General features: G+C 38.8%; 1 protein-coding gene across 1 annotated transcript in view; it reads left to right on the top strand.

Annotated features, from left to right (window-relative positions):
- LOC111152251 (SRSF protein kinase 1) overlaps window positions 1-25,207 on the top strand; it is a 78,612-nt gene extending 53,405 nt beyond the window's left edge. The window contains 8 exon segments of the mRNA XM_022510698.1: window positions 1,200-1,225; window positions 1,652-1,865; window positions 2,244-2,663; window positions 3,037-3,137; window positions 13,166-13,273; window positions 18,341-18,410; window positions 22,167-22,259; window positions 23,736-25,207. Of these exon segments, the coding sequence (XP_022366406.1) occupies window positions 1,200-1,225; window positions 1,652-1,865; window positions 2,244-2,663; window positions 3,037-3,137; window positions 13,166-13,273; window positions 18,341-18,410; window positions 22,167-22,259; window positions 23,736-23,920 (1,217 nt within the window). The 3' untranslated portion in view covers window positions 23,921-25,207.
- The last annotated feature ends 333 nt before the right edge of the window (window positions 25,208-25,540 follow it).

Raw genomic sequence — 25,540 nt, 5'->3', positions numbered from 1 at the left:
ATTAAGAACTTGAGTTTAGGGGTGCCTGGGTGGCTTAGTAGATAAAGCCGCTGCCTTTGGTTCAGGTCATGATCTCAGGGTCCTGGGATCAAGCCCCGCATCAGGCTCTCTGCTCGGCAGGGAGCCTGCTTCCCCCCTCTCTCTCAGCCTGTCTCTCTGCCTACTTGTGATCTCTCTCTCTGTCAAATAAATAAATAAAATCTTTTTTAAAAATTTAATTAATTTTTAAAAAAAAAGAACTTGAGTTTAAGCACTGGATTGGACAGACCTGGTTCGAATCCTGGCTTCATCATTGGCTGAGTGTTTTGAGCAAGTGTCTTGACTTCCTTTTCCCTCATGAAGAAGTTCTTGGGATTCGTTCCATGTTAAAGCAGTTAATAGGTTGCCACACAGTAGTATGTGCTAAATAAATGATGGCTATGATTGTGATGCTTTTTTTTTTGCCATTTAAGGTATAGATTTTAATTTTAGTAGTTTTATTATATTTGAGGAACTTTTTTTTTTTTAAGGAACTTGATCCTCAAGTTGAAATGTCAGTTACCATAGGTTTCCTTTAAAAAGGAAGACGAAAGAAGGGGGAAATAAGAAATTGTTTAATGGGCATAGAGTTTCATTTTTCCAAAATGAAAACGTTCTAAAAATATTACACAGCAATGTGAATATAATTAACACTGTTGAACTGTACACTTAAGAATAGTTCAGAGGGAAATTTTACCTTGTGTGGCTTTGACCACAATTTAAAAAAAATTTTTTTGAGGAAGATTCTACCTCCCACCTAATCTAAACTAATACCCATAACATGCTATGTTACAAATTATTATATAGCTCTTAATGTTGCTCTCCTTTTAAAACTGACCATTGCCAAGGGGAAGAATTAAGAGATGGGGATTCTAGGTGGGGATGAGGGCTGTTGCCTTTCATTTTCTATTTTAAGCATACATAGGAATGAGATTTTTGCAACATTAATAGTGGAAACCAGAAATTGGGACTTGGATCTTTGCATGTATGGATTTTATCTGGAGAGGAATTTAATTTATTTAAATTCATTCTAAGTTTGCCAACTTTTATGTGTATTATTCTTTTTTAAAAGATGGTACTTGTACCAGAGTTGCTTTTAAAAACAGTGGTTTTCTCTGTAACATAAACTTACATGGCTTGCTGAATGCCAGGATTCTTACTTAGTTTTCTTTTCTTTTCAGTCAGTACTGCACCCCAGCCTAAACCAGTAAGTATAAGGTGTTTCTATGTTTAATTCTGATCTATGGGCAATGGGCAAGGATTCCTCTGTTAGGGATCACAGTTTGTGTAGAGTTTGAAAACCAAAGAAAAAAATATTCCTGCGCTTCTATATTTTCTCCATTGAATGCCCATGCATCTTTGACAAGTTTTTACTGGTGAGGCTCCTATAAACTTGAGTGTGTCTGAAAGTACCAGCTCCACAGTTGGCTCAGAGGACCAAAATTTATTGTTAAGTTTGTTTCTATTTAGTTTCATAAGAGTATCCACATTGTTTAAGTTAATGAGAAACTTAAGTGCTATGTTAGGAAAAGAGTGAAATTTAATTAGGAAATATTAAAGTTAACAGTTATCTCCAACTGGGGGTAATGGATTAGCCACCTGAAGGCTTTATCTGTTTGTAATCTCCGCCCAGGCTGACAAAATGTCAAAGAATAAGAAGAAGAAATTGAAGAAGAAGCAGAAGCGCCAGGCAGAATTACTAGAGAAGCGAATGCAGGAAATTGAGGAAATGGAGAAAGAGTCGGGCCCTGGGCAAAAAAGACCAAACAAGCAAGAAGAATCAGAGAGTCCTGTTGAAAGACCCTTGAAAGAGAACCCACCTAATAAAATGACCCAAGAAAAACTTGGTATAAATAGAGCATACACAAAAATTTACTTTAACATTACTTTATCATTGTTCTATAATATAGTGGTTTCATGCATACAACACATCTTGGGGGTGTCCTTATACAGTAAGAGTACAGAACCTTCATAAATATCAGGCAGGTAATATTCAAATGTAATTTCTGACTTTTCTATGAAAATTCAACATAGACTTCATTTTGCAGTTGAGTAAGGATAAGAAGATCTTTTTGTTCTTCCATAAATAGGTCTTAGATGTTCAGTCATGTTTTTATGTCACCCTGTATAAGTTCTAGAAAGCATTTTTAATCTTGTGGAGAAATTTTTTTGTTCTTTCACTCATACACATACACATACATCCTTTTTGTCTGTTTGTTCCTTAGAAGAGTCAAGTACCATTGACCAGGATCAAACACTTATGGAACGTGGTGTAGAGGGTGGTGCAGCAGAAATTAATTGCAATGGAGTAATTGAAATCGTTAATTATACTGAAAACAGTAATAAAGAAACATTGAGGCTTAAAGAGGATCTACATAATGCTAATGACTGTGATGTCCAAAATTTGAAGCAGGAAACTAGTTTCCTAAGCTCCCAAAATGGAGACAGCAGCACATCTCAAGAAACAGACTCTTGTACACCTGTAACCTCTGAGGTGTCAGATACCATGATGTGCCAGGCTTCACCAAATGTAGACCAGTCATTCAGTGAACAGGACATCAGCCAACTTCAAGAAAGCATTCGGGCAGAGATACCCTGTGAAGATGAGCATGAGCAAGAACAAAATGGACCATTGGACAACAAAGGTACCTAAACAGACATCCTTCCCCAGTACTCCTTCCCTGAATAGCATATTCATGAATTTCTAGTCTAAATCTACCATTGTTTTTATAAATAAAACTTCATAGCAGGTTCCCAGGTTACCTTCAGTGTGTAAATTTTTAGCTAATTGTGAATTGTATTGGTCATGTAGTGGGTGACAGCATTTCACTTGCCCTGAAGGCAGAGGTAGATTTTAATTGTGTAAACTAAAGGTGTTGCTCTACTCTTTTTATCTTACAAAATTTAGTGAACTTTTCCAGTCAGAGGCCTGGGTATATTGCCTCAGAGAATTTTATTAACCTTTGGCTATGTTTGTGTTCACTAAACACTCTTATTAATGATACCCTTTGTCTGTAGGAAAATCCACTGCTGGAAATTTTCTTGTTAATCCCCTTGAGCCAAAAAATGCAGAAAAGCTCCAAGTGAAGATTGCTGATCTTGGAAATGCCTGTTGGGTGGTAAGTTAAACTTAGTGCTGTGTTTTGAAGTGACTAGGAATGAAGGAAAATTTGAACTTTAATGTGCTAAGGAAGAAAATATCTGTAGGTCTGTACCCAGATTGTCAGTTAACATTTTAGTGAAAATTTTTTCACTTTTTTCTTAATCTTCAATTATAGAAAAGTTCAAATATACTTAACAGAAGTAGAGAGAGTAGTATAATAAAACAGCCCCCACTCCCATTCCACTTACCTATCACCCAGGTACAACAATGTTAATTCCTGGTCAATCTTGGGGGATTTTTTGGCTTTTTTTGTGTTTTTTAAAATATTTTATTTATTTATTTGACAGAGATCACAAGTAGGCAGAGAGGCAGTCAGAGAGAGAGAGGAGAAAGCACGCTCCCCGCCGAGCAGAAAGCCAGATGCGGGGCTCGATCCCAGGACCCTGAGATCATGACCTGAGCCGAAGGCAGAGGTTTTAACCCACTGAGCCACCCAGGCGCCCCAGGGTCAATCTTGTTTTATCTGTATTCTAATTCCTTTTCATATTCAACGATGCTTATGTTCATACTTCCCCGATATTTTCAAAATTGATATTGATATTAATTGTAACCTTTTAACTCATTTAATATTTTGGACACTTAGTCAAACAGAAATGTATATCAAATTCAGTTGGTTATGTAGTATTCCCTAATCTACTTAGTTTTTTACACGTATTTGGTAGCTCTTTGCAGTGAGCATCTGGTTTGTTTGTTTTTTTTTAAGATTTTATTTATTTGTTTGACAGAGAGAGATCACAAGTAGGCACTGGGTGGGTGGGCAGGCTCCCTTGCTGAGCAGAGAGCCTGATGTGAGATTCAATCCCAGGACCTTGAGATCATCACCCTAGCCGAAGGCAGAGGCTTAACCCACTGAGCCACCCAGGAGCCCTGCAGTGAGCATCTTTACTCACAGATCTTCGTATGGTTGTCCTTAGGACAGAACCTAAACATAGAATTCCTAAGTCAAAAAGTGCATGCTTTTTTAAAAATGAATTTTTGATGTATAGTGTCCTTTAATAATACTGTTTACCTAGTTAAGAAATTGGGGGAGGGCATTATTTTTAATGGACACCTCAAAAATCTAGAATTGATTTGCACATAAATGGCACTACTCGGAGTCATATACCTTGTAAACAGGAATGTTGAAGATTACCGAAGGAAAAACTGCATTATTAAAAATCCATAATAATATGTTTTACATTTATTTTTATACTTTTATACTTCAGATTTTTCTATTCCATATGGCATTCAGGTAATTAGAATTACTCCACCATACCACGGTCTGATCTAGGCCAGCCAGTCTTCACCTGACTGACTGCAGGATGACTGCAGTAGTCCACTCACTCTCCCTTTGGTTGCCCATGTCCCCATAAGACTGTTGTCAGTCTATCAGAATGACTTCCCTCAAAATGAATGCCAAAGTCTTTACCATGTCCCACATACCACTAAGCAAATGATGTCTTCCTTCTGCCTGGAATTCTCTTCCCAAGACAATGTATAACTCATTTTCTTCAAGTTCCTATTCAGCTGTCATCGGGAAGATCGTCCCCTGAACACCTAATATAATAAGCAAACCACCACTATCCAAACCCATACACTTTTTTATATTCATTCATGTATTATCTCTCTCTTCCTCTCCCCACCCTATTTTTTTTCTCCATAGCACCTGTCACACACAGTCTAATACTATATAGTTGTTTGCTTACTGTTCCTTTTTCTAAATGTATGCCCCATCACAACAGATTCTTCTGTTCACTTCTGTATCTGCATAGGGAGGTGCTCAACAAATATTTAAGTCAACAAATTGTGAGTTGTGCTTTGGCCTGTCACACATCTTGTGGTACGAACATCAGATGCTTCAGGCTTCTGGGCCTTTGTGTTTAGAATGCCTTTCTCCATTACTGTCTACCCAGCTGGCACACTTTTCTTTATTCTGCTACAAGTTGTCATGTCACCTTTACTATCACTATTACTCTTTTTTTGTTTGCATCTCTCTTCTCCTTTTAAAAAATGTGTCCCTATGCTAAAATGACTTTACCTTCTTTTCATTCATTCACTCCTTCAGCAAACATACTGGCACATGCTCTGACCTTGGTACTAGGACACAGTGTGAACAAGACATCAGTGTCTTGTCCTGTTGGATCCTAGTCAGACGTCACATCTTACTGATCTCTGCAGCATCAACAGCATCTGGCATTCAGTAATGGAATTGTGTATGATTTTCAGATTGCTTGATTTTTTTAAACTATTCTTATCAGTTATGCATGTATGTAGTTTAAGTTGATTTAAAAATCTGTCCCCTCGGGGCGCCTGGGTGGCTCAGTGGGTTAAGCCTCTGCCTTCGGCTCAGGTCATGATCTCAGGGTCCTGGAATCGAGCCCTGCATCGGGCTCTCTGTTCAGCAGTGAGCCTGCTTCCTCCTCTCTCTGCCTGCCTCTCTGTCTACTTATCTCTGTCTGTCAAATAAATAAATAAAATCTTAAAAAAAAAAAAAAATCTGTCCCCTCCCTTTGTGAGTTTTTTACTCCCCACACAACAGTATTTACCTTCATATTGCTGATAAATAACTTGGCTATGCTGCTCCCAATTTTTTGGGGGGGGGGAGGCATTATACAGGATTTGCATACCATCACTACACCCAGCCCCCATGTTCCCGACTTAAGATGATTTTGGCTGGTTAATCATTCTATGTTGGCATTATTGGGACCCAGTGCTATCTTGAGGATACATTGTACTGATTCTTTCTCCATTTCTGCCTAAACTGTGTTTCATTTGCTTACTCATCTTTATACTATTTATTACTTAATTCAACTCCACACTTTCACCCAGTGGTATAAATATGTACACTTTAATGCATGCAGATGCCTTGAGTATTCTTTCAACTTCTTCCTAAAGAGCTCTGTCTGGAACCTGGAGTCTTCTAACCTGTGTTCACCTGTTGAATTGCCCATAGGCCTGCAGCATTACTGCCATTCGGATTTCCTTTCACCATCATCCTGGAGATTATGTTTTCTCTCTCTTTATATCCCCTGCTTTCTGTCTTTTTGATCTTTCTTGGTTTACTGTAAAATTATTATTTTTTTGTTTCTTGTTTGTGGTTTTTGTTTTTTTTGTTGTTGTTTTTGGAGTATATACAACTTGAAGTAGCTTCCTAAGAAGGGGTGTGTGAGACTGGGAGGGGGCACCTTGCATGTTTGCTAATGTCTCTGTCCTACTTTCACACTCAGTTGGCTGCAGACAGTTTTAGGTTGAAAACAATTTTCTTTCAGAATGTTTGTCATTGCTCTAATATCTTCTAGTTCCCTGACTTGTTGCTGCTAAAGACCATGGCCATTCTGATTCTCGATCCCTTGTATGAAACCTTTTCCCCTGTGAAAGTCTCTAGGATCATTATTTCACCGTGCTGTGCCTCACTTGGGTCTGTTTCTATCCATTATACTAAGGACTTGGTGTGCACTTTTTTTTTTTTTAAGGCTTGTTTGTTTATTCATTGATTCATTTATTCATTCATTCATTTATTAAGTTTATTTAAACAATCTCTGCACTCAGTGTGGAGCTTGAGCTCACAACTCCGAGATCAAGAGCCACATGCTTTTCCACCTGGGCCAGCCAGGCACCCCTGGTGTGCACTTTTAATTTTGAAACTCTAGTTCTTTTGTTTTGACTCTTCCTTTGTCTTTAGGTTGGTTGGTTTTTTGTTTTCTTTTCTTTTATTTCCTTGGTTTCTATTCTCTAGCTCTGAAATGTCATAATTCAAATGTTAGACCTTCTGTGCAGGTATTATCTTACTTCACTCCTATTTTCTGTCATTTTCTTTTTGCTTTATTTTCTGAGAGATTTCTTAACTAGTTATTATATGCCTTATTTTTTCTTATTTCTCTCATAAGATTTTTACTTCTCAAGAGTTCTTTGGTTCTCTGATTATCTCTCAGCGGATATAATTTATTATCCCATTTTTCACATTGTTTCTTCCTATGAGATGTCGGTTGCCTACTTTCTGAAGGAAAACAGGGTGTTCAACATGCAGTTACTAGTCACTTGATTTCCCTGTTTTTTAAAATGGTACTCTCCCCTCAATTGTGTGGAGCATCCTTCAAAGACCCTTTTTTACCCACTCCAGAGAAAACCTCCAAATGATCTGTCAGGTCAGGGAAGACGCTGTTAGATTGCATCATGCCCTGTGTTCTGGAGCCCTGTTTCTTTTTCTTTTTTTTTCTTTTTTTACATTTTTAAAAAATTTTTAATTTATTTAACATATAATGTATTGGGGCACCTGGGTGGCTCAGTGGGTTAAAGCTTCTGCCTCCAGTTCTGGTCATGATCTCAGGGTCCTGGGATCGAGCCCCACATCAGCCTCTCTGCTCAGCAGGGACCCTGCCCCCTCCCCCTCCTGCCTCTCTGCCTACCTGTGATCTCTCTCTCTGTCCAATAAATAAATAAAATCTTTAAAATATATACATATAAAATATATATTTTATAATATATATATTTTTATATAGATAAAATATATATATATATGTGTGTGTGTTTATATATATATATATAGTATTAGCCCCAGGGTTACAGGTCTGTGAATCACCAGGTTTACACACTTCATAGCACATACCTTCCCCAATGTCCATAACCCCAGCACCCTCTCCCTAACCCCCTCCCCCTGGCAACCCTCACTTTGTTTTGTGAGAATAAGAGTCTCTTATGGTTTGTCTCCCTCCCGATCCCATCTTGTTTCATTTATTTCCTAGCTCCCCAAACTCCTATGTTGCCTCTCAACTTCCTCATATCAGGGAGCTCATATGATAGTTGTCTTTCTCTGATTATTTCACTAAGCATAATACCCTCTAGTTCCATCCACGTCATCACAAATGGCAAGATTTCATTTCTTTTGATGGCTACATAGTATTCCATTGTGTATATATACCACATCTTATTTATCCATTCATCTGTTGATGGACATCTAGGTTCTTTCCATGGTTTGGCTATTTTATTTTGGACATTGCTGCTATAAACATTTGGGTGCATGTGCCCCTTCGGATCACTACATTTGTATCTTTAGGGTAAATACCCAGTAGTGCAATTGTTGGGTTGTAGGGTAGCTCTATTTTCAAGTTTTTGAGGAACCTTCATGCTATTTTCCAGAATGGTTGCACTAGCTTGCATTCCCACCAACAGTGTAGGAGGGTTCCCCTTTCTCCACATCCTCGCCAGCATCTGTCATTTCCTGACTTGTTAATTTTAGCCATTCTGACCGGTGTGAGGTAGTATCTCATTGTGGTTTTGATTTGTATTTCCCCAATGCCGAGTGATGTGGAGCACTTTCTCATGTGTCTGTTGGCCATCTGGATGTCTTCTTTGCAGAAATGTCTGTTCATGTCTTCTGCCCATTTCTTCATTGGATTATTTGTTCTTTAGGTGTTGAGTTTGCTAAGCTTTTTATAGATTTTGGATACTAGCCCCCTTTTTTTTTTTAAAGATTTTATTTATTTATTTAACAGAGATCACAAGTAGGCAGAGAGGCAGGCAGAGAGGAGGAAGCAGGCTCCCTGCTGAGCAGAGAGTCCGATGTGGGGCTCGATCACAGGACCCTGGGATCATGACCCAAGCTGAAGGCAGAGGCTTTAACCCACTGAGCCACCCAGGTGCCCCACTAGCCCTTTATCTGATCCGTCGTTTGCAAATCTCTTCTCCCATTCTGTCAGTTGTCTTTTGGTTTTGCTAACTGTTTCCTTTGCTGTGCAAAAGCTTTTGATCTTGATGAAGTCCCAATAGTTCTTTTTGCCCTTGGCTTCCCTTACCTTTGGCAATGTTCCTAGAAAGAAGTTACTGCCGCTGAGGTTGAAAAGGTTGCTGCCTATGTAATCAAGGATTTTGATGGATTCCTTTCTCACACTGAGGTCCTTCATCCATTTTGAGTCTATTTTCATGTGTGGTGTAAAGAAATGGTCCAGTTTCATTTTTCTGCATGTGGCTGTCCAATTTTCCCAACACCATTTGTTGAAGAGACTGTCTTTTTTCCATTGGACATTCTTTCCTGCTTTGTCAAAGATTAGTTGACCATAGAGTTGAGGGTCTATTTCCGGGCTCTCTATTCTTTTCCATTGATCTATGTGTCTGTTTTTGTGCCAGTACCATACTGTCTTGATGATGACAGCTTTGTAATAGAGCTTGAAGTCTGGAATTGTGATGCCACCAACTTTGGCTTTCTTTTTCAAAATTCCTCTGGCTATTCAATGTCTTTTCTGGTTCCATATAAATTTTAGGATTATTTATTCCATTTCTTTGAAAAGAAATGGATGGTATTTTGATAGGGATTGCATTAAATGTGTAGATTGCTTTAGGTAGCATAGACATTTTCACAATATTTGTTCTTCCAATCCAGGAGCATGGAACATTTTTCCATTTCTTTGTGTCTTCCTCAATTTCTTTCAGGAGTACTTTATAGTTTTCTGAGTGTCGATTCTTTACCTCTTTGGTTAGGTTTATTCCTAGGTATCTTATGGTTTGGGGTAGAGCCCTGTTTCTTTAAAAGAGTGGTTGTTGTTGTTTTAAGATTTTATTTATTTCAGAGAATGCTGCTAGAGAGCATGAGGTGGAGGAAGGAGAGAAGTGGAGGGAGAGGGAGGAGCAGACTCCCACAGCATGGAGCCTGACCTAGGGCTCCATCTCCCTGAGATCCGTGACCTGAGCCAAAACAGAGTCAGGTGCTTAACGGATTGAGCCAGCCAGGCATGTCATCTTTAAAAGATGTTTAAGGCAGTATTTCTGGGTTAAATCCTACCCTCACTTGCAGTGATTCGTGATACTGCCAAACCCTGAGCCCTGAGGCAAGGAGTACTCTGGTATACATCCCAGTGCTTCTCAACTTGCACTGGTGGCTTAGTTTTCCTGGATCCACTAAGCTGTTTACCAGTGATCTGTTTTTCAACTTGTAATTTTATTGCTCTAACTTCTTTGTCATTCTCTGTCTTTGTTAGTTCACGTTTTAAGAATTAACACTGAATTCTTACTAAGGTGGAGTTTCAGGAGTGGGAGGATGTGTGCGTTTGTATCTGATCCGCTTTCTTTACTTTTGCTGATTCTTGGCCTCATTTATCATTTACAGCATCTTTCTAAGGCAATAGTGAGGCACAAGTAGTAAAGACAACTCCCTTGAACAGCATGTCCATTTTTCTACATGTATCACTGAAAAGAATGCCTGAACCCAATTCTAAAGAGCGTGTGTGTGAAGGTTTTCCCACACCAAGCAGTTCTTGGACAGTAGTCTGAGAATTCAGCTCAATTCTGAAATTATCTACCTGGAGAAAAATGAGATTCCACAGGTAAAGGGCTCAGTTCCACAGATCTCCCTCCACTTCATATCTCAGTTGCAAGCCCAAGTTACCTTTGCTTCTGACCAATCGGCTATAAATTGGAGGTTCCAACAACCCCCTCCAATTCAGGATGCCAGTCACGAGTCCAGGTTGTTACCTGTACTTCTGACCAACTGGCTGTAAATCAGATATTCCCACTGCCCTTTCTTTGGGTTTGGCTTATTTGCTAGAATGACTAACAAAGCTCAGAAAAACCTGTTTACTCACTACATTTCCAATTTATTACAAAGGATATTAAAGGATACAAATCAATAGCCAGAGAAAGAGATACAAAGGGTGAGGTCTCAAAAGAGCTTGGGACCTGCCCCAGTGGCATGTGGCAGCATTCTGGTTCCTCATTGTGGATGCTTCCCAAACCCCCTCCTTTTGCATTTTTATGGAGGCTTCATTACATAGTCATGATTGATTCACTTAACTGGCCATTAGTGATTATTCCGTCTACAGCCCCTCTTCTCTCCCCAGAAATCAGAGATTGGAACTTTCAGTCCCACCCTCTGTTCATGGTTAGTTCCTCTAGCAACCAGCCCCCATCCTTAGGTGCTTTCCAAGTCAGCTCATTAACATAAACTCAGTTGTGGAAAGGGGCTTATAAATAATAAGACACCCATTTTATCTTTGGCTCTGAAGTGTTTTCAGGAACTGAGGACATATAATAAATATACTCCCTTTTGTTCTTATTGTTCCAGAAATTCCAGGGGTTCAGGGAGTTTTAGCTAAGAAGAGTGGATAAAGACCAAATATATATGAGAAATGCATTTTGAATGACTCATACACTTGAATGGCTATCTGTGTATGTCTGTCTTATAAATTACAGTATCATAATTGCGAGCAGTACATTTCCACTTCAGACTCCTTATCTGAGCCTATTGTTTTCCTGTAAAACCACTTCCCTAAGTCTTTCAGTCTCTGTTTTTGTCAGCAGACAGCTAACCCTTTAGGCCTCTGCCACTGAGTTCCTACTGTCTCCTACATACAGCCATTGAATTTTTAAATTCTGCTTGTTCTTTCTTTGGCTGTCCCTGGGTTTACTCTTCCCTCTGCTGTTTCCACAACCAGTGCTCAGATTTTCATTACTGGCCACCAACCAGCAAATGACTGGAATGATATCCTCAGATATCTCGTCATTCTCCCTGGAGCACACTTTCCTGTGCGTTAACATGGAGTGATGCCAGATGAAATCCAAACTCTGTCCTAGCAATTAACTGTATGTGGCTTTGGCAGGTATCTTTCTGTTCCTGTACTGGTGATGTGCTCCTCCTGGCAGAGGAGTATTAAAGTTGCTCTTTTTGATCAGTCTTTATCCCTTTGGAGCTCTGGTCAGTACTGGTTTCCTACCTGAAGCTTTCTCTGCCTAATATCTCCTCTTCACAAATGTTCTTCCTTGGGGTGCCTGGCTGGCGGCTCAGCTGGAGGAAGATAGTGACTCTTGATCATGGGGTCATGAGTTCAAGCTACATTGGGTGTAGAGATTATTTAAATAAATAAAACTTTAAAAAACAGGAACAAAAAACAAATGATCTTCCTTGTTTTTGAATCCCAGTAGGATTAAAGAGTCATCTTCCACACTTTTTTGTTACATGTTTTTTAATATCTGGATTTTGTTTTGTGTCTGTGACTCATTTTAAGCTTTTTTCTGCAATGTTTTTTATTATGGTCAACTTCAAACTTACAACAAAGTAGAGAGAATAGAACACTGAAACCCTCTGTCATTATACTAGTGTCACCTAGCAATTATCAACTCACTGCCAGTCTCTTTTCATCTATACCCCCACTCTGCCACCCACTCCAGATTATTTTGAACTATGTCCCATTCCTAAATATGGCTTGCTAAAAGATGACTCTTTCAGGCAACGATGACACTGTTGCTGCATCTACAAAGTTGGCAATTCACCAATATCAAGTATTCAGTCTGTTTTGCCAGTACCTTACAAAAATTCTTTTAATTTTTTTGTTGTTTGAAACGGGATCCAAATAAAATCTGTGAATCCAAAATTGGATACTGTGTCTCTTAAATTGCTTTTACCATAGTTTTCCCCTTTTCTTCCCATGCAATTTATGTTTTAAAGCGATTCTGATTGTTTTGCTGATTGCATTCCCATGGTACTTAACATGGTCTCTTTTTCCCCAAGAATCATGTTTGAGTTTTTAGAGGAGTGTGGGGGATAGAGGAGAATGGGAGCAAGAGTTCTTTATAGATGGTGCTTACAAGATTCTTGAAACTTGAAGCCTGATTTTTTATTTCTTCATAATGAGCACATAACAAGGAAAGTTTGAATTGAACCTAAATTGGTGGCATTTATTTGTCGAAGCGCTTATTACTATAGACAAATGACCAACTTAATTTTTGCTTGGGGTAATAGTTCTCCATTTCTTAAAAAGCAATTGTTATTCCCTAATCTGTATATCTATATTATGGTTAGACTTATATGTTCGTTAAAATAATTTGGAGTAGATGGTGTATTAAAGCAAAGTACTGTTCGGAGCTAATAGCGTCAAAATGTTACTTTTAGTAAACTAGCTAAATGAAGACTGGTTTGAGGAAAATAAAAGATTTATTTTAATCTCCATTTTTTTTATGATTTGTTACTTTTTAGAATAAGTGAATTTTAAAAAACTGTGTCCTTCTCCATTTACTCAGCACAAACATTTCACTGAAGATATTCAAACAAGGCAGTATCGCTCCTTGGAAGTTCTAATAGGATCTGGCTACAATACCCCTGCTGACATTTGGAGCACAGCATGCATGGTAATGTTTTTCCAAACCCTTGACCTTCACTTAATTATGTGGTAGTTTTATACCTTGCCCTGCTTGCTAATTTCAGTAGACCAGCAAATTTACAAACAGGAAAACAATTTTTTATGATGTACCTACCACTAACACTCTAAATCTTATGTCTGGAGAGGTTGGAATTCAAAAGCTGATTAAAAACATCTGGCATTCTGTGGCATCTGGCTGGTTCAGTCGGTTAAGTGTCCAACTCTTTGATTTCAGCTCAGGTCATGATCTCAAGGTCATGAGATTGAGCGCCCATTTTGGGCTCCATTCTGGGCGTGGAGCCTGCTTGAAATTCTCTGTCTCAAAAAAAGAGCATCTGGCATTCTGTTTTGTTGTGCCAAATTGCTGCTGGTTGAAGGCACCAAATGTTTCTTAGCATGGGCTTCGGCCAAGGGGATTAAAAGTAACTGCTCCAAGGTGGTGCTGCTTTTGATTAGGAGATAACCAGTACCCTTGCCCTTTTGGCTCTGATCTGTTTTCAGATTAGGGAAACTATGAAAACTACTTAAGTCTGTATAGTTTGACAGTTCCTCAGATATCTTTGCACCTCAAAAGATGTGAAAGCCCAATCATCCAAAGAGTCTTAAATTGCTGCTTTGTCCCTGTCAAACAAGTACTCAGGTAGTCAGATTTAGTTGACATTGAATGGTTTCCCACAAGTAACCTTTATTGGAATGTGTTATACTGTTTCCTGAAATAGAGTATACTCATCAATTTGATTTGTAATTGTGTGTTTCTTCACTTATTTCTCTTGCACTAGGTTGTAAGTGCCATGCTGACAAGAACCATGTCTATTATGTATAGCTAAGTGTCTGGTTCAGGGCCTGGCACACTCTGAGTAGATGCTTACAGTGCGATTCTGATGCTAACTACCCCAGGTTAGGACAGACTTCATGGGTTAAGGGCAGAGTTTCCCAGAAGGCCCCTCAGTCAAACACCAGCTGCAAGCTTGGGAGTCCACAGGCCACTTACAGTTCCAACCTGCTGGCTACATATTGGGAGGTTCCATTATCCTTTCAGATTCAGTAAATTACTAAAAGGACTCACAGAACTTGGGAAAGTCCTAAACTGCTATTGCAGTTTTGTCATAAAGGCTACATATCAGAACCAGTCAAATGAAAACATGCATAGGGCGAGGCCTAAGAGGGTCGCAAAGCTGAAGCTTCTATGTCATTAGGACATGTCACCTTCCCAGGACATCAATGTGTACCACCAGCCAGGGAAGCTCACATGGGCTTCAGGTGCCCAGTTTTTTATTGAGGTTTCATCACTTAGGCATGATTGATTGAATGAATTGTTGATCATGTGATTGAACTCAATCTCCAGCCCCCTTTCCTTTCCTGGAGGTTAGGATAACACAGGCTCAAAGCCCCAGTCCTCACACAGTTGGGTCTTGTCCAGTTAGGGTGCATATCCAGCCCTCCTCTTATAATTATCTAGGAGCCCACCATGAGTCACCTCATGGTATAATGATTAGGGTACAGGGGGACAACGTGAATGAGAAAAGGCATCATCACTTGGAAATGCCAGGCTTTTAGAGGCTTCCTCTCAAGAAACAGGAACAAAGACCAAACAAATTCTTTATTATATAGCAATACTTAATAAATAAATGTTGGTGGGCCATCAAATGAGTAAACTAAACCAGAAGCCTATTAAACTGTCATTTCAGTTGACATTGTTCACAGTCAACTTTGGCGAAGACTTGAGAAACTACAGACTAGAAGCCCCAGCCTGTTTTAGGTCATAGATTTCTTGAGACCCACATTCCTAAAAAACTTTGTCTTCCAGAGGTAATAGAGTTAAAACCGTGTCGTTAATATGGCATGACCTTGTAAATCATTGTGTTATGGCATTTAAGATGGTGGACTTTGTGAAATGTGAGGGTTGGTACTGTGTGCACAAGATGAAAGAACATTGGAATAAAATCTAACTTCTTAGGGCACCTGGGTGGCTCAGTGGGTTAAAGCCTCTGCTTTCGGCTCAGGTCATGTTCCCAGGGTCCTGGGATCGAGCCCCGCATCGGGTTCTCTGCTCAGCAGGGAGCTTGCTTCCTCCTCTCTCTCTCTGTCTCTCTGCCTGCTTGTGATTTCTGTCTGTCAAATACATACATACATACATACATACATACATAAATCTATCTATCCATCTATCTTTAAAAAAAACAAAAACTAACTTCTTTCTTGCCATACTTTAAAGCTTTGTATTTTCAGGAATTTGATTTGCTGGAGAAAATAAGTGGTAGAGATGCCACATAATTAGTTTGTAGATGACATCTGGTTTATTATGATGTGGTTCTTAGTAGTAGGTTAATTGTTTGGGGGCAGTAGTTCCTGCTTGCCATGTGGTATGTTTATACTAAGGCAAAAGATAAAAGGGGAATTAACTTTGTCCCCTGTTTGGACCAGCTCACATGTAGGAATTTTCTCAACCAAGGGAGGGAAAGCACTTACCTAACATGAGACAGTATCATGAAACTTGAAACCCCTTCGCCATTAAGTTTCTCTTATTTTGGAAATAGATGTAGAAATGTTGCTTTCCGTTTAGCCATAACCAGAAAGTAAAAATAAATCCTGTAATATCAGAAGTGTCTGGAAAGATGGATCATCCTGCATTCAATGCAATTAATTGATGGAAAGATTGGAGCCCTTTCTGAGAGATAAAAAGGTTGCCTGCCACCTTAAGTGACTGAGACTACCAAGTTAGAGGGCAGTTATAAAAAGGGAGAGTTCCATGAAGACCACTTCGGAGTTGACAAAGAATTAATGCTTTAAAATCCTCCGTTCTGTAAAATCCTCCATTCAAAATTACACATTTTGAAAAATGTATAATGACTTCTGTCTACCACTGTAGTATCATACAGAATAGTTTCACTGCCATAAAAATCCTCTATGCTCTGTTTACTCATCCCTCCCTCTCTACCCCCTGTACCTGGCCACCACTGATCTTCCTATTGTCTTTATAGTTTTGCCTTTTCCAGAATGTCCTAGAGTTGAAATCATAAAAGTATGTAGGCTTTTCAGATTAGCTTCTTTCACTTCATAATATTTAAGGTTTGCCTATGTCCTTTCATGACTGAATAGCTCTTTTGCATTTTTAGCACTAAATGATACTACATTGTCTGGATATATACCAGAACACAGGATTTCCTGACTTACGTTGCCTCTGGTTGTGAGCATGACACTGAGTGTCACAGAACAGGCTCTTTGGTCAGTGTAAGACCAGCACAGGAGTGGGAATCAGGAATCCTGGATTCTAGGATGGGCTTTCTTGCCTGTCACTTTTGGTTACAGTTTTCTCATCTACAAAGGGAAGGGTGTTCAATTAAAGTGTTTCGTTTCTAACTAGAGCTTCTGCTAGTTTTCACTTCTGACATTGTGATTGTTTGGTTTGGTTTGTGTTTTTCTGCTATTATCTTATTTACAAAATTATAACTACTAGCAACTGCCATATGTTCCAAAAAATAAAGTTCTCAGAGAACTTGTAACTAGTTGTGAGTGTCTGGGTGAAAAATTTAGAAAACATTGAAATCTTAGAAATTTGTCTTTATTTCCTTGAATTTTAATTTCAGTTTTTTTACTGCACTCCCATTATGAGCCTTTGAAAAAGTACTGGTTTCAGAAGAGATTAACAAATTTTAATGAATGAGAATCACAGTTTGTTTCTGTTCTCCTTTGGAACTATGAGCCTCAGGATAAGGATGGAACAAGTTATCAGCTTCGGTTTCTTGATGAACTTCTAGAATATAAACCAGCTAATGCCTTGGAGGGTAGTACAGTTCAGGTAATACAGTTTTGAGAAAAGTTGTCCTGGTGAAATTGCAGAAGCGGACTCTGAAAAGTCACAGAGACCTAATCCTAGGACTGAATTAGAGAGTGCAGACCACACCACAGTTTTTGAAATTGTCTGACCGTTGACTTAATCAAAATTGACCTGTGACTGGCACTTGACTTACAGCAGCACTTTTATACCAGTATGGTCCTTTATAAAAATTGCTGTTGCATTACCTTTTTTGACCCATTTTTTAATCAGTGAAAGATTAATATAAGCTTATCATTCAGATGCTGTCTTTCTGTAATGCTTGGTGTGTATTCTAAAGGAAATCACTTTTTCATACTTGTTGAACACTGTTTACAAGAGGTTTTCATGTAGAAGACCTGTGCCTGCCTTTTCCTGGTATGTGAATGCCATACCTCCCAGTAACATAAAACATGAATGGCTCTTGACTGCATTTACACTTAATCTTTTTCTGATTTTCCTTTAGACCTAGGAATTGAGGATTCTACTGGAACAGTTTAGGGGGTGCTTCCCAAAGCAAAACTTAAAAATGTACTTTTTGCCAAATAATTAAGAGTCATAGGTAGAGAGATGTCTGTCTGAGTTTTTTGGTTTTGATTTTGTGTACAGAATCTTAATTTCTAGCTATGTGAAATTATAACATAAGAAAATAAGACCTGTTCTTCTCATGAATAATTTAATAACTTAGAATTAGCTTAATATCCACATGTTGCCCTCTCTAAGCAAAAAGAGAAATTCAGGAGAGCCGAATTGCTGATAGGAGCATGGGATGGAAGAATCCATATGTTGATATTAATAGTTTTTGCTGTTTTCCTGCTCCATTTTACTAAGAAACTGGTGTGGAAGGAAAACTCCTTAGATATAATCTCAGACATTTTTTTAAATGATCATCTGTGGCTTTTTTTTTTTTTTTTTTTTTTTTTTAGATTTTATTTATTTATTTGACAGAGATCACAAGTAGGCAGAGGCAGACAGGGGGGTGGCAGCAGGCTCTCCCTGGAGCAGAGAGCCCGATGTGGGGCTCCATCCCAGGACTCTGGGATCATGACCTGAGCCGAAGGCAGAGGCTTTAACCCACTGAGCCACCCAGGTGCCCCCATCTGTGGCTTTTTTAAGAAAGAAAAAATTACTTCATATTGAGTCAGATAGTAAGCTATAAGCTTCCCAAAGGCTACCTTTTTGTTTGTTTTGTTTTGTTTTGCTTTGTTTTAATGCTTTCATATGCTGTCCTCTTTTTCTCAGGCCTTTGAACTGGCCACAGGCGACTATCTGTTTGAGCCTCATTCAGGGGAAGAGTACACTCGCGATGAAGGTGAGTCTCCTTAACCAAGAGTCTCTGTGCATGGCAGTTAAACTTTCCATGTGTGATTAACATGGTTTGTTAGTACTGAAGAGCTTAGTCTTTTTAGTGTGCTAAGAATATATAAATCCCAGAAAAGATAGAAATATAAGATTTTTATATTAAGTATTAGATACACTAGATATTTTATAATAGCTATTAAAGAACTATATGAGGATTAAAGAAGAGACCACAGTTGGTTAATAAACTAAAACTTGTATTTGCCAGATAATTTCTTCTAAAACATCTGGTTATCTTCCTTTCTGTATAAATCAGTGATTCATTCTTTACCCACTGTGAACAACCTGTTCATCAGCTTGTTGCTCAGTTATGCCTGCAACTTTATTTGGAAGTCAGTAATTTTATATGCAAACACACTACTTGAGTGGTGTTTGTGAATGCAGACACTAGAGCTTGTTTGTCTATATAAACTCTACAATATTTAGCATTCTTTTTCCCTTTTCTAAAAATTAAAACCATACTTTTTTCTTTGTAAATGATACTGACATTGAGAATTCCATTCTAAAACAGTGTTATTGGGTCGCTTGGGTGGTTTAGTCAATTAAACGTCTGCCTAGGCTCAGGTCATGATCTCAGGGTCCTGGGATTGAGCCCCACATTGGGCTCCCTGCTCAGCAAGGAGTCTGCTTCTTCCTCTGCCCCTCCTCTTCCCTGTGTTCTCTCGCTCCCTCTGGTCTGTCTCTCTCCAATAAATTTAAAAATCTTTTAAAAAAAAAAATAAAACAGGGGCGCCTGGGTGGCTCAGTGGGTTAAAGCCTCTGCCTTCGGCTCAGGTCATGATCCCAGCATCCTGGGATTGAGCCCCGCATCGGGCTCTCTGCTCGGTGGGGAGCCTGCTTCCCCCTATCTCTCTGCCTGCCTCTCTGCCTACTTGTGATCTCTGTCTGTCAAATAAATAAATAAAATCTTTAAAAAAAAAAAAACAAAACAAAACAGTGTTATTGATTTACATTTTGCGATAGCTGATGGGAAAGGCCCAAGCTGTCAGTTGCTCCATCTGAGAGGCTGTGAAAGCACACAACTGAATATGTGATTTTTTTTTTTTTTTATCATGGTCATGTCCAAATAACTTAGATAATAATGTGAATGAAAGAACTATTAAAGAAATGTCTTACCTTCTTTATTATACAGTTTCAGCAGGTTTTATTTTCAAGATTAATGGGGATTACTTTGAGAGAACACTAGCAATGTAGCCTCCCAATGTGGAAAATATGTCCTTTACTTTCTATGCTTCCCTCAGTTCTTAGGGAAATCAGGTTTTGTGCTGTGTGGAACCAAGAATGCTCTCCATTTCTTAAACCATGGTCCCTTGGGATAGTAGTAGGCAATGTTAGTAGGGCCTCTTGATACTCCTCTAACACATAATCTGGAAATGTTACGATAATTCTGATTGCCAAATGCCTATTGTAGTGAGTACAGTTTGGATATTTTTCTATATATAAGCCCTTTTAAGAATATACTGTAATAATTATTTATGTACACATTTAATTTTCCCTAATCTCTGCTTGCTTTTTCTTTTCTTTTTTTTTTTTTTTTTTTTTTGCCAGTTATAAGTTTGGGGCTTTGGACGTTTTTTAGAAATGCTCTGTTATACCTGTTTGAACAATTGATTTTTTTTTCTCCTTACTTTCCTAGACTCCCTATAAATAGTTGTGGTACGGAACACATATAACAGCTGAAATTACACTCTGTAGGGTCTTATGTTACTAAACCTGAAAATTGAAGTGTATCTAAAAAGTCCCAAATAAGGGGCAAGGGAGAACTGTCTATTCTAGATACTTAAATTCAAATTTATTTCCTCCTGTACCGGTTAATACTAATAGTCCTTAGAGGAAACTTCAGACTACTGCAGTTTGGTCCATAAGAGAAGAAAAAAAGCTAAACCCTTATTCCCTAGCAAGTGTATGCATAGTTTGTTATAAGTCACTGTAGGACTGGGGCCTACCTAAGAGGCATGTTTTCTGATGTTGATGTTCTACAGCCCTAACTCTTGGAATAATACTTGATAATTTTGCCTATCAGGTATATCATTCCTGTGATTAATTGATAAGCCAGAGACAGGCTGCTGGAATTAAATGTAAAATAACACACTCAAGAGAAAAATAATTTCTTGGTACAGGAAAAATGTTAAAAGAACCAATACTTCACTTGGAAGTTTACATTAAGATAAACTGTAGTCTCATTTATACAAAAACATTTATTTGCAGGTTTTACATAAAATGAGCAGAAATTCTTGGTAGCCAAGTCTTGTTAGCAAACGACAAATTCAGTCAAGACTGCCAGAAGTTTGTAGTGATTTCATGAATGTAAAGCTGTTTTAAAATGACAGCACTGAGTCCTTTACTTGAGAAACAGATAGGATCTGACACCATCACAAATTCCCACATATAGTGATGTCTCTGGCATATCATTACTGCCCTACAGGATTAAAGTCATTTATAAAGCTCTTTTGTGCCATCACTTTTTAAAATTCCTTCCTATTCTTAGTTGCTGTCACCTGCAGAGTAAAAAAGTAGTAGAGTTTCCTGTAAATGTGGATGCTGGCTAGTCCCAGGATCACCGCCTGGGGCACACTTCCCTGGCAGTGCTCACAGTCCACATTCATGCTGGGATAGTTACAAGACACTGCTACGACGTGGGCATCTTTTACTGGCCCACAGAAGTCAAGTAGCTATACTTTAAAATGTTTGTGCCAATTTCTACTTTTAAAGTGTGATGTATTTTAAAACAATTACCCAGCTCTGAACTACACATGGTAAGATGTGGGTTCATTTTGAGTTCTAGCTCCTGTTTGCCCTGTACCTTCAAGTAGGCCATTTATTCTGAGGTTCTGTTTTCTCATTGTTAAAAATGGGGCATCTCTTAGTTTTGACCTGTTTTATAGGATGATTGTAAAAACTCATCATATATGAGTGCTTTAATTATTGTGAACTTTGTTAAATAGTGATATTATTACTACTTGAAGCCCAGAGTAGTATCATAAATAACAGTGTCTAAAGCATATTGGTAGTTTTTATAACCTTAACTGAAAAATCCACCTGAATCTAGATGTATAGACAAAATAGAAATAAAGATACAGATAAGCCTCTAAACTCTAGGGTGGGCCTTGCCAGCTGCTCTCAGATGACCAACCACCTGAAATAATTCTTGACCTTCCCAGTCTCCCCTGGAGTATCCTTGGTTATATTTGTAGTTACTTTTAAACAGCTAGGCCTGAAAAAGCTATTCATTTAAAAAAAAAAAAAAAAAAAAAACCTCTTTTACAGCTTGTCCTTGATCCTGTTCTTCTTACCCTTCTATTTTAGACCACATTGCGCACATTATAGAGCTGATAGGCAGAATTCCAAGACGCTTTGCCCTCAGTGGGAAATATTCACAGGACTTCTTCAACCGCAGAGGTAGTATTATTAACATGAGTTTTCATCTAGGCCCCAGGGATACAACTTCAGGAAGCAGAGCATTCACACCAAGATTGTTTTTACTTATAACTTTAGTCCCACTGAAGTGGGCACCTGATTTTTTTTACGGTTTTCTGGATTCTCCATTAGATGGATAGAGTCCTCTTCCTATTTAGGACAGAAAGCAAGGCTGAAATGCTTTACAAAGAGGTGTGCATGCTACTCTTTCTGCCATTGTCTAGAATTGCATTTGTTACTCCTGTTATGTATGTCTTTTTTTTCCCCCTCCTGAAATGTTTGAAACATACAGATCACATTGCATTGATCATAGAACTTCTGGGGAAGGTGCCTCGCAAGCTCATTGTGGCAGGAAAATATTCCAAGGAATTTTTCACCAAAAAAGGTAAAATAAATGTGCTTGTTCCCAGACATTACAGGAGCAAAGTGTTAAAAAATGAAGAGGTAAGTGCAGCCGTGTACATGCTCCCAACACCTTTGGAAGAATGGTCCTGCCTTGGATGCTGAGCTGTAGCAGCAGAGAGGTGAAATACTGTGGTCAGGAGCAGAGACTGGGGCCACACTATCTGAGTTCAAATCCCAGCGGCCACACAACCTCAGTCTGCTGATTTCTAAATGGGGATTTTAAGTGTTTACTTCACACTAAATAAGTTACTGTGTATATAGTGCCTGGCACTATAATTGGTTGATTACTCCTATTCAGTGCTTCTGAAAAATGGGCAGATGTTTGCTAGCATTTGATCTCAGAATTGCCTCTAACAGAGCAAGTAGTTTAGTTTAAGCTTCCTAAGGGCAGGACTACATCTTATTCATCTTGTAGCCCAGAGACACCTAATATAGTCACTTAAGTATATCAGTTCTGCAAATTAACTTTACCTTTTGCAGTTTTATAAGTTTATGTTATCACCAGTTAGTGAAAGAAACAAAGATAATGCTCTCACCTGAAATTTTTGACTCAGTTAAGTATGTATTTAAGTATTAAGTATGTATTTCTTATGCATCCAAATAAAATTTAAAAGCTGAAATTTGAAAACCTGACCTAGGAAGGACTAAAAAACTGTCTTGCCTTTTTTCCCTGTTTGCCATGGTGCCCTTTTTCCTCACAACCTCTACACTTGACAGCAAGCATCCTCAGAAACATTAATGTTTCTTTTTGGCAGGAAAATAGTGAAGTGCTTCCTAAGAGTTCCTCCTTGTGCACAGACCAGTTAAGGGCATGTGTATATCAAGTGGGTACTGAATCAGGCACTCACTGCCCACAGAAAGAGACTTCAGATAAGTGTGTGTAAGTTAAAATGGTTATGTCAAAGACGCAAGAATTAGAATGACATTTCAGAATAGGACAAAGTGTTGATGTAGCTATATCTGAAAGCTGTATGGGGTTTGTTGTTTTAGTCTTGTTACTTTTTATACAGGTCTAACATGGTATTAGCTCTTTATTTTTAAATTACTGCCTTATTTGGAAGCAACATTAGTAGACTATTAAGCCCCCCAAAAATACAGTTGTTCTTGGTATGTGATGATAAACTGTTTTTAAACACCCTTTGAGACTGTGTTGCATATATAGGCATTTAATACTCATTTTAGTGAATACCTAGTTCCTGCTAGGCCTACCCAATTTTACTGGGACAAAATATCCTAGAATAGTGGAGCAAACAAATTAAGATTTTTAGGCCCTCACAGAAAGTGGAGACACTCCAAGGAATGTGTTAAAGAAGAGCTTTGTGAATAGAAAAAGATTAGATTCTGATGGCAAAATTTGGTTCTTTATAGAGCACCCGGATTAGTTCCTGGATTTCCACAAAAGGATCTTGTCACTTGTCAATATCAGTCAGTTTCTTTTGTACTGTCTTTACCATAGGTGACCTGAAACACATCACAAAACTGAAACCCTGGGGCCTATTTGAGGTTCTAGTGGAGAAGTATGAGTGGTCTCAGGAAGAGGCAGCTGGCTTCACGGATTTCTTACTGCCCATGTTGGAGCTGATACCCGAGAAGAGAGCCACTGCCGCCGATTGTCTCCGGCACCCTTGGCTCAACTCCTGAGCCCCAGCCCAGCACCGCAGCAGAGATCACATGCTGACCCTCGCCCCTCCCTGCCAAGCATTTCCCTCTTCCCTTTTCAGGGTGAAGCTCTTCCTTCAAGGGTTTCCTAGGTTTTTTGGGTTTTTTGTTGCTTTTTTTTTTTTTTTTTTTTTTATCCAACATGTTCATTTGGGTTTGCTTACTTGACCCTGTGGAGATCCCCCACAGCCATCGGGCATCCTACGTGAATTTGGCCTCGATTGAGCTCTGCCAAAGACTCATAGACTAAAATGTGAAACAGCCTCTCACCCTGTACCCTTGTCTTTCCATTAAAACACCCTTTAAATTATGAGCATCCTTTTTAAAAAGAGCTATGAAGATGATGAGCTCATCCTTTTATTCATTGACTCTAAGAGTCAAATTTTCTAGTGCATCTCCTATTGCCAGCATAAGGATGAGAAGGGGAAAGGGTGTTACTTCTGTGTACAGCAGAGACATTAAACTTACTGTATCCAGGCTGCATCATCTTCCTGGATTGTTTCTGTTCTCTGTGTTCACGTTTTGTCCCGCAACTTTGAAGCTACTATCATTTTAAATGAGCTGTATCAACACCAAATTTGGATACCACTTTTATCACTGTTCAAAGCACTATCAAATTCCTTTTATCCTCCCATAACTCTAAGATCCTTAAATCTTTGGTCTGATTTTTGGTGGAAACAGACACGAAACCATTGACTAGCTATTTCTTCAGAATTAGATGTTCTGCAGAAACAGTCCTTTCCTCTGTGTCTTCTGCTACCCTAACCACAGAGTTATTTTGATTGGCTGCTTTGGTTTTTGTTGTTTTAATACCTGGCTGGCACTTTACTCATTGCACTTGAGTTTACTGCCCCAAAGCAAAAGAATTCAGGATGACTCCAGAAAGGGGATCTGGGTTTCAGAGATTTCCCCTCTAGGAAGAAAATGTACTAGAATTCCCAGTTCTTTTCCAGTCAGTCCTCTACTTTATTTACAGCTTTTTCTTTACCTTGTCCAAAATTTAACCTTTAAGCAGTTTTCCTCTGTGGCTTTGCCACTCTCATTTTCTCAGAGGCTTCAGGTCTTAAATGAAATCCCAGCATAAAAGAGCCAAGGCCAAGGGGAAGGGTGGGGGGATGGCACTTTTGGGTTTTTTTGTTTTGGGGGATTTTTTTTTTTTTTTTTTGGTTGTTTTAAGATTAGCCATTCTCTGCTGCTATTTCTTTGTATAATGTAAGTTTTTAACTGCAATTCTGAGATAATTGAGATGTACTTGAGGCTTTTTTTTTTCCCCATGAGAAAAGGCTTTGTGAATCTTACTTTAGAATGGGCCTTTCCTAGACTTGCCCTAGACATCACATATTCCTTGGGTCATATTGAAAAGCAAAAGGGGGCAGGTTTGGGGTCACAGCCGCTTGTTCAGCATGGACCAAGTGGGCCTTGGGAATTACAGCATTCTGCGGAGGCGGCTCCAGGACTTATTTACAGAAAGCCAAGGAAGTGCGACTTGAGTCTCTACTAGCAGAGCTGCCGACGAGACTTTCAGGTAGCCAACTCTGTATTGGAGATTGGAGTCCGGATTCTGCCATTTTTCCACCAACAACAGGAAAAAGTGGTGCAATT

The sequence above is a fragment of the Enhydra lutris genome, unplaced genomic scaffold (assembly GCF_002288905.1).
Source record: "Enhydra lutris kenyoni isolate GAN:26980312 unplaced genomic scaffold, ASM228890v2 scaffoldscaffold28, whole genome shotgun sequence".
NCBI classification, from domain to species: domain Eukaryota; kingdom Metazoa; phylum Chordata; class Mammalia; order Carnivora; family Mustelidae; genus Enhydra; species Enhydra lutris.
This window is presented reverse-complemented; position numbering and strand designations above follow the sequence as displayed.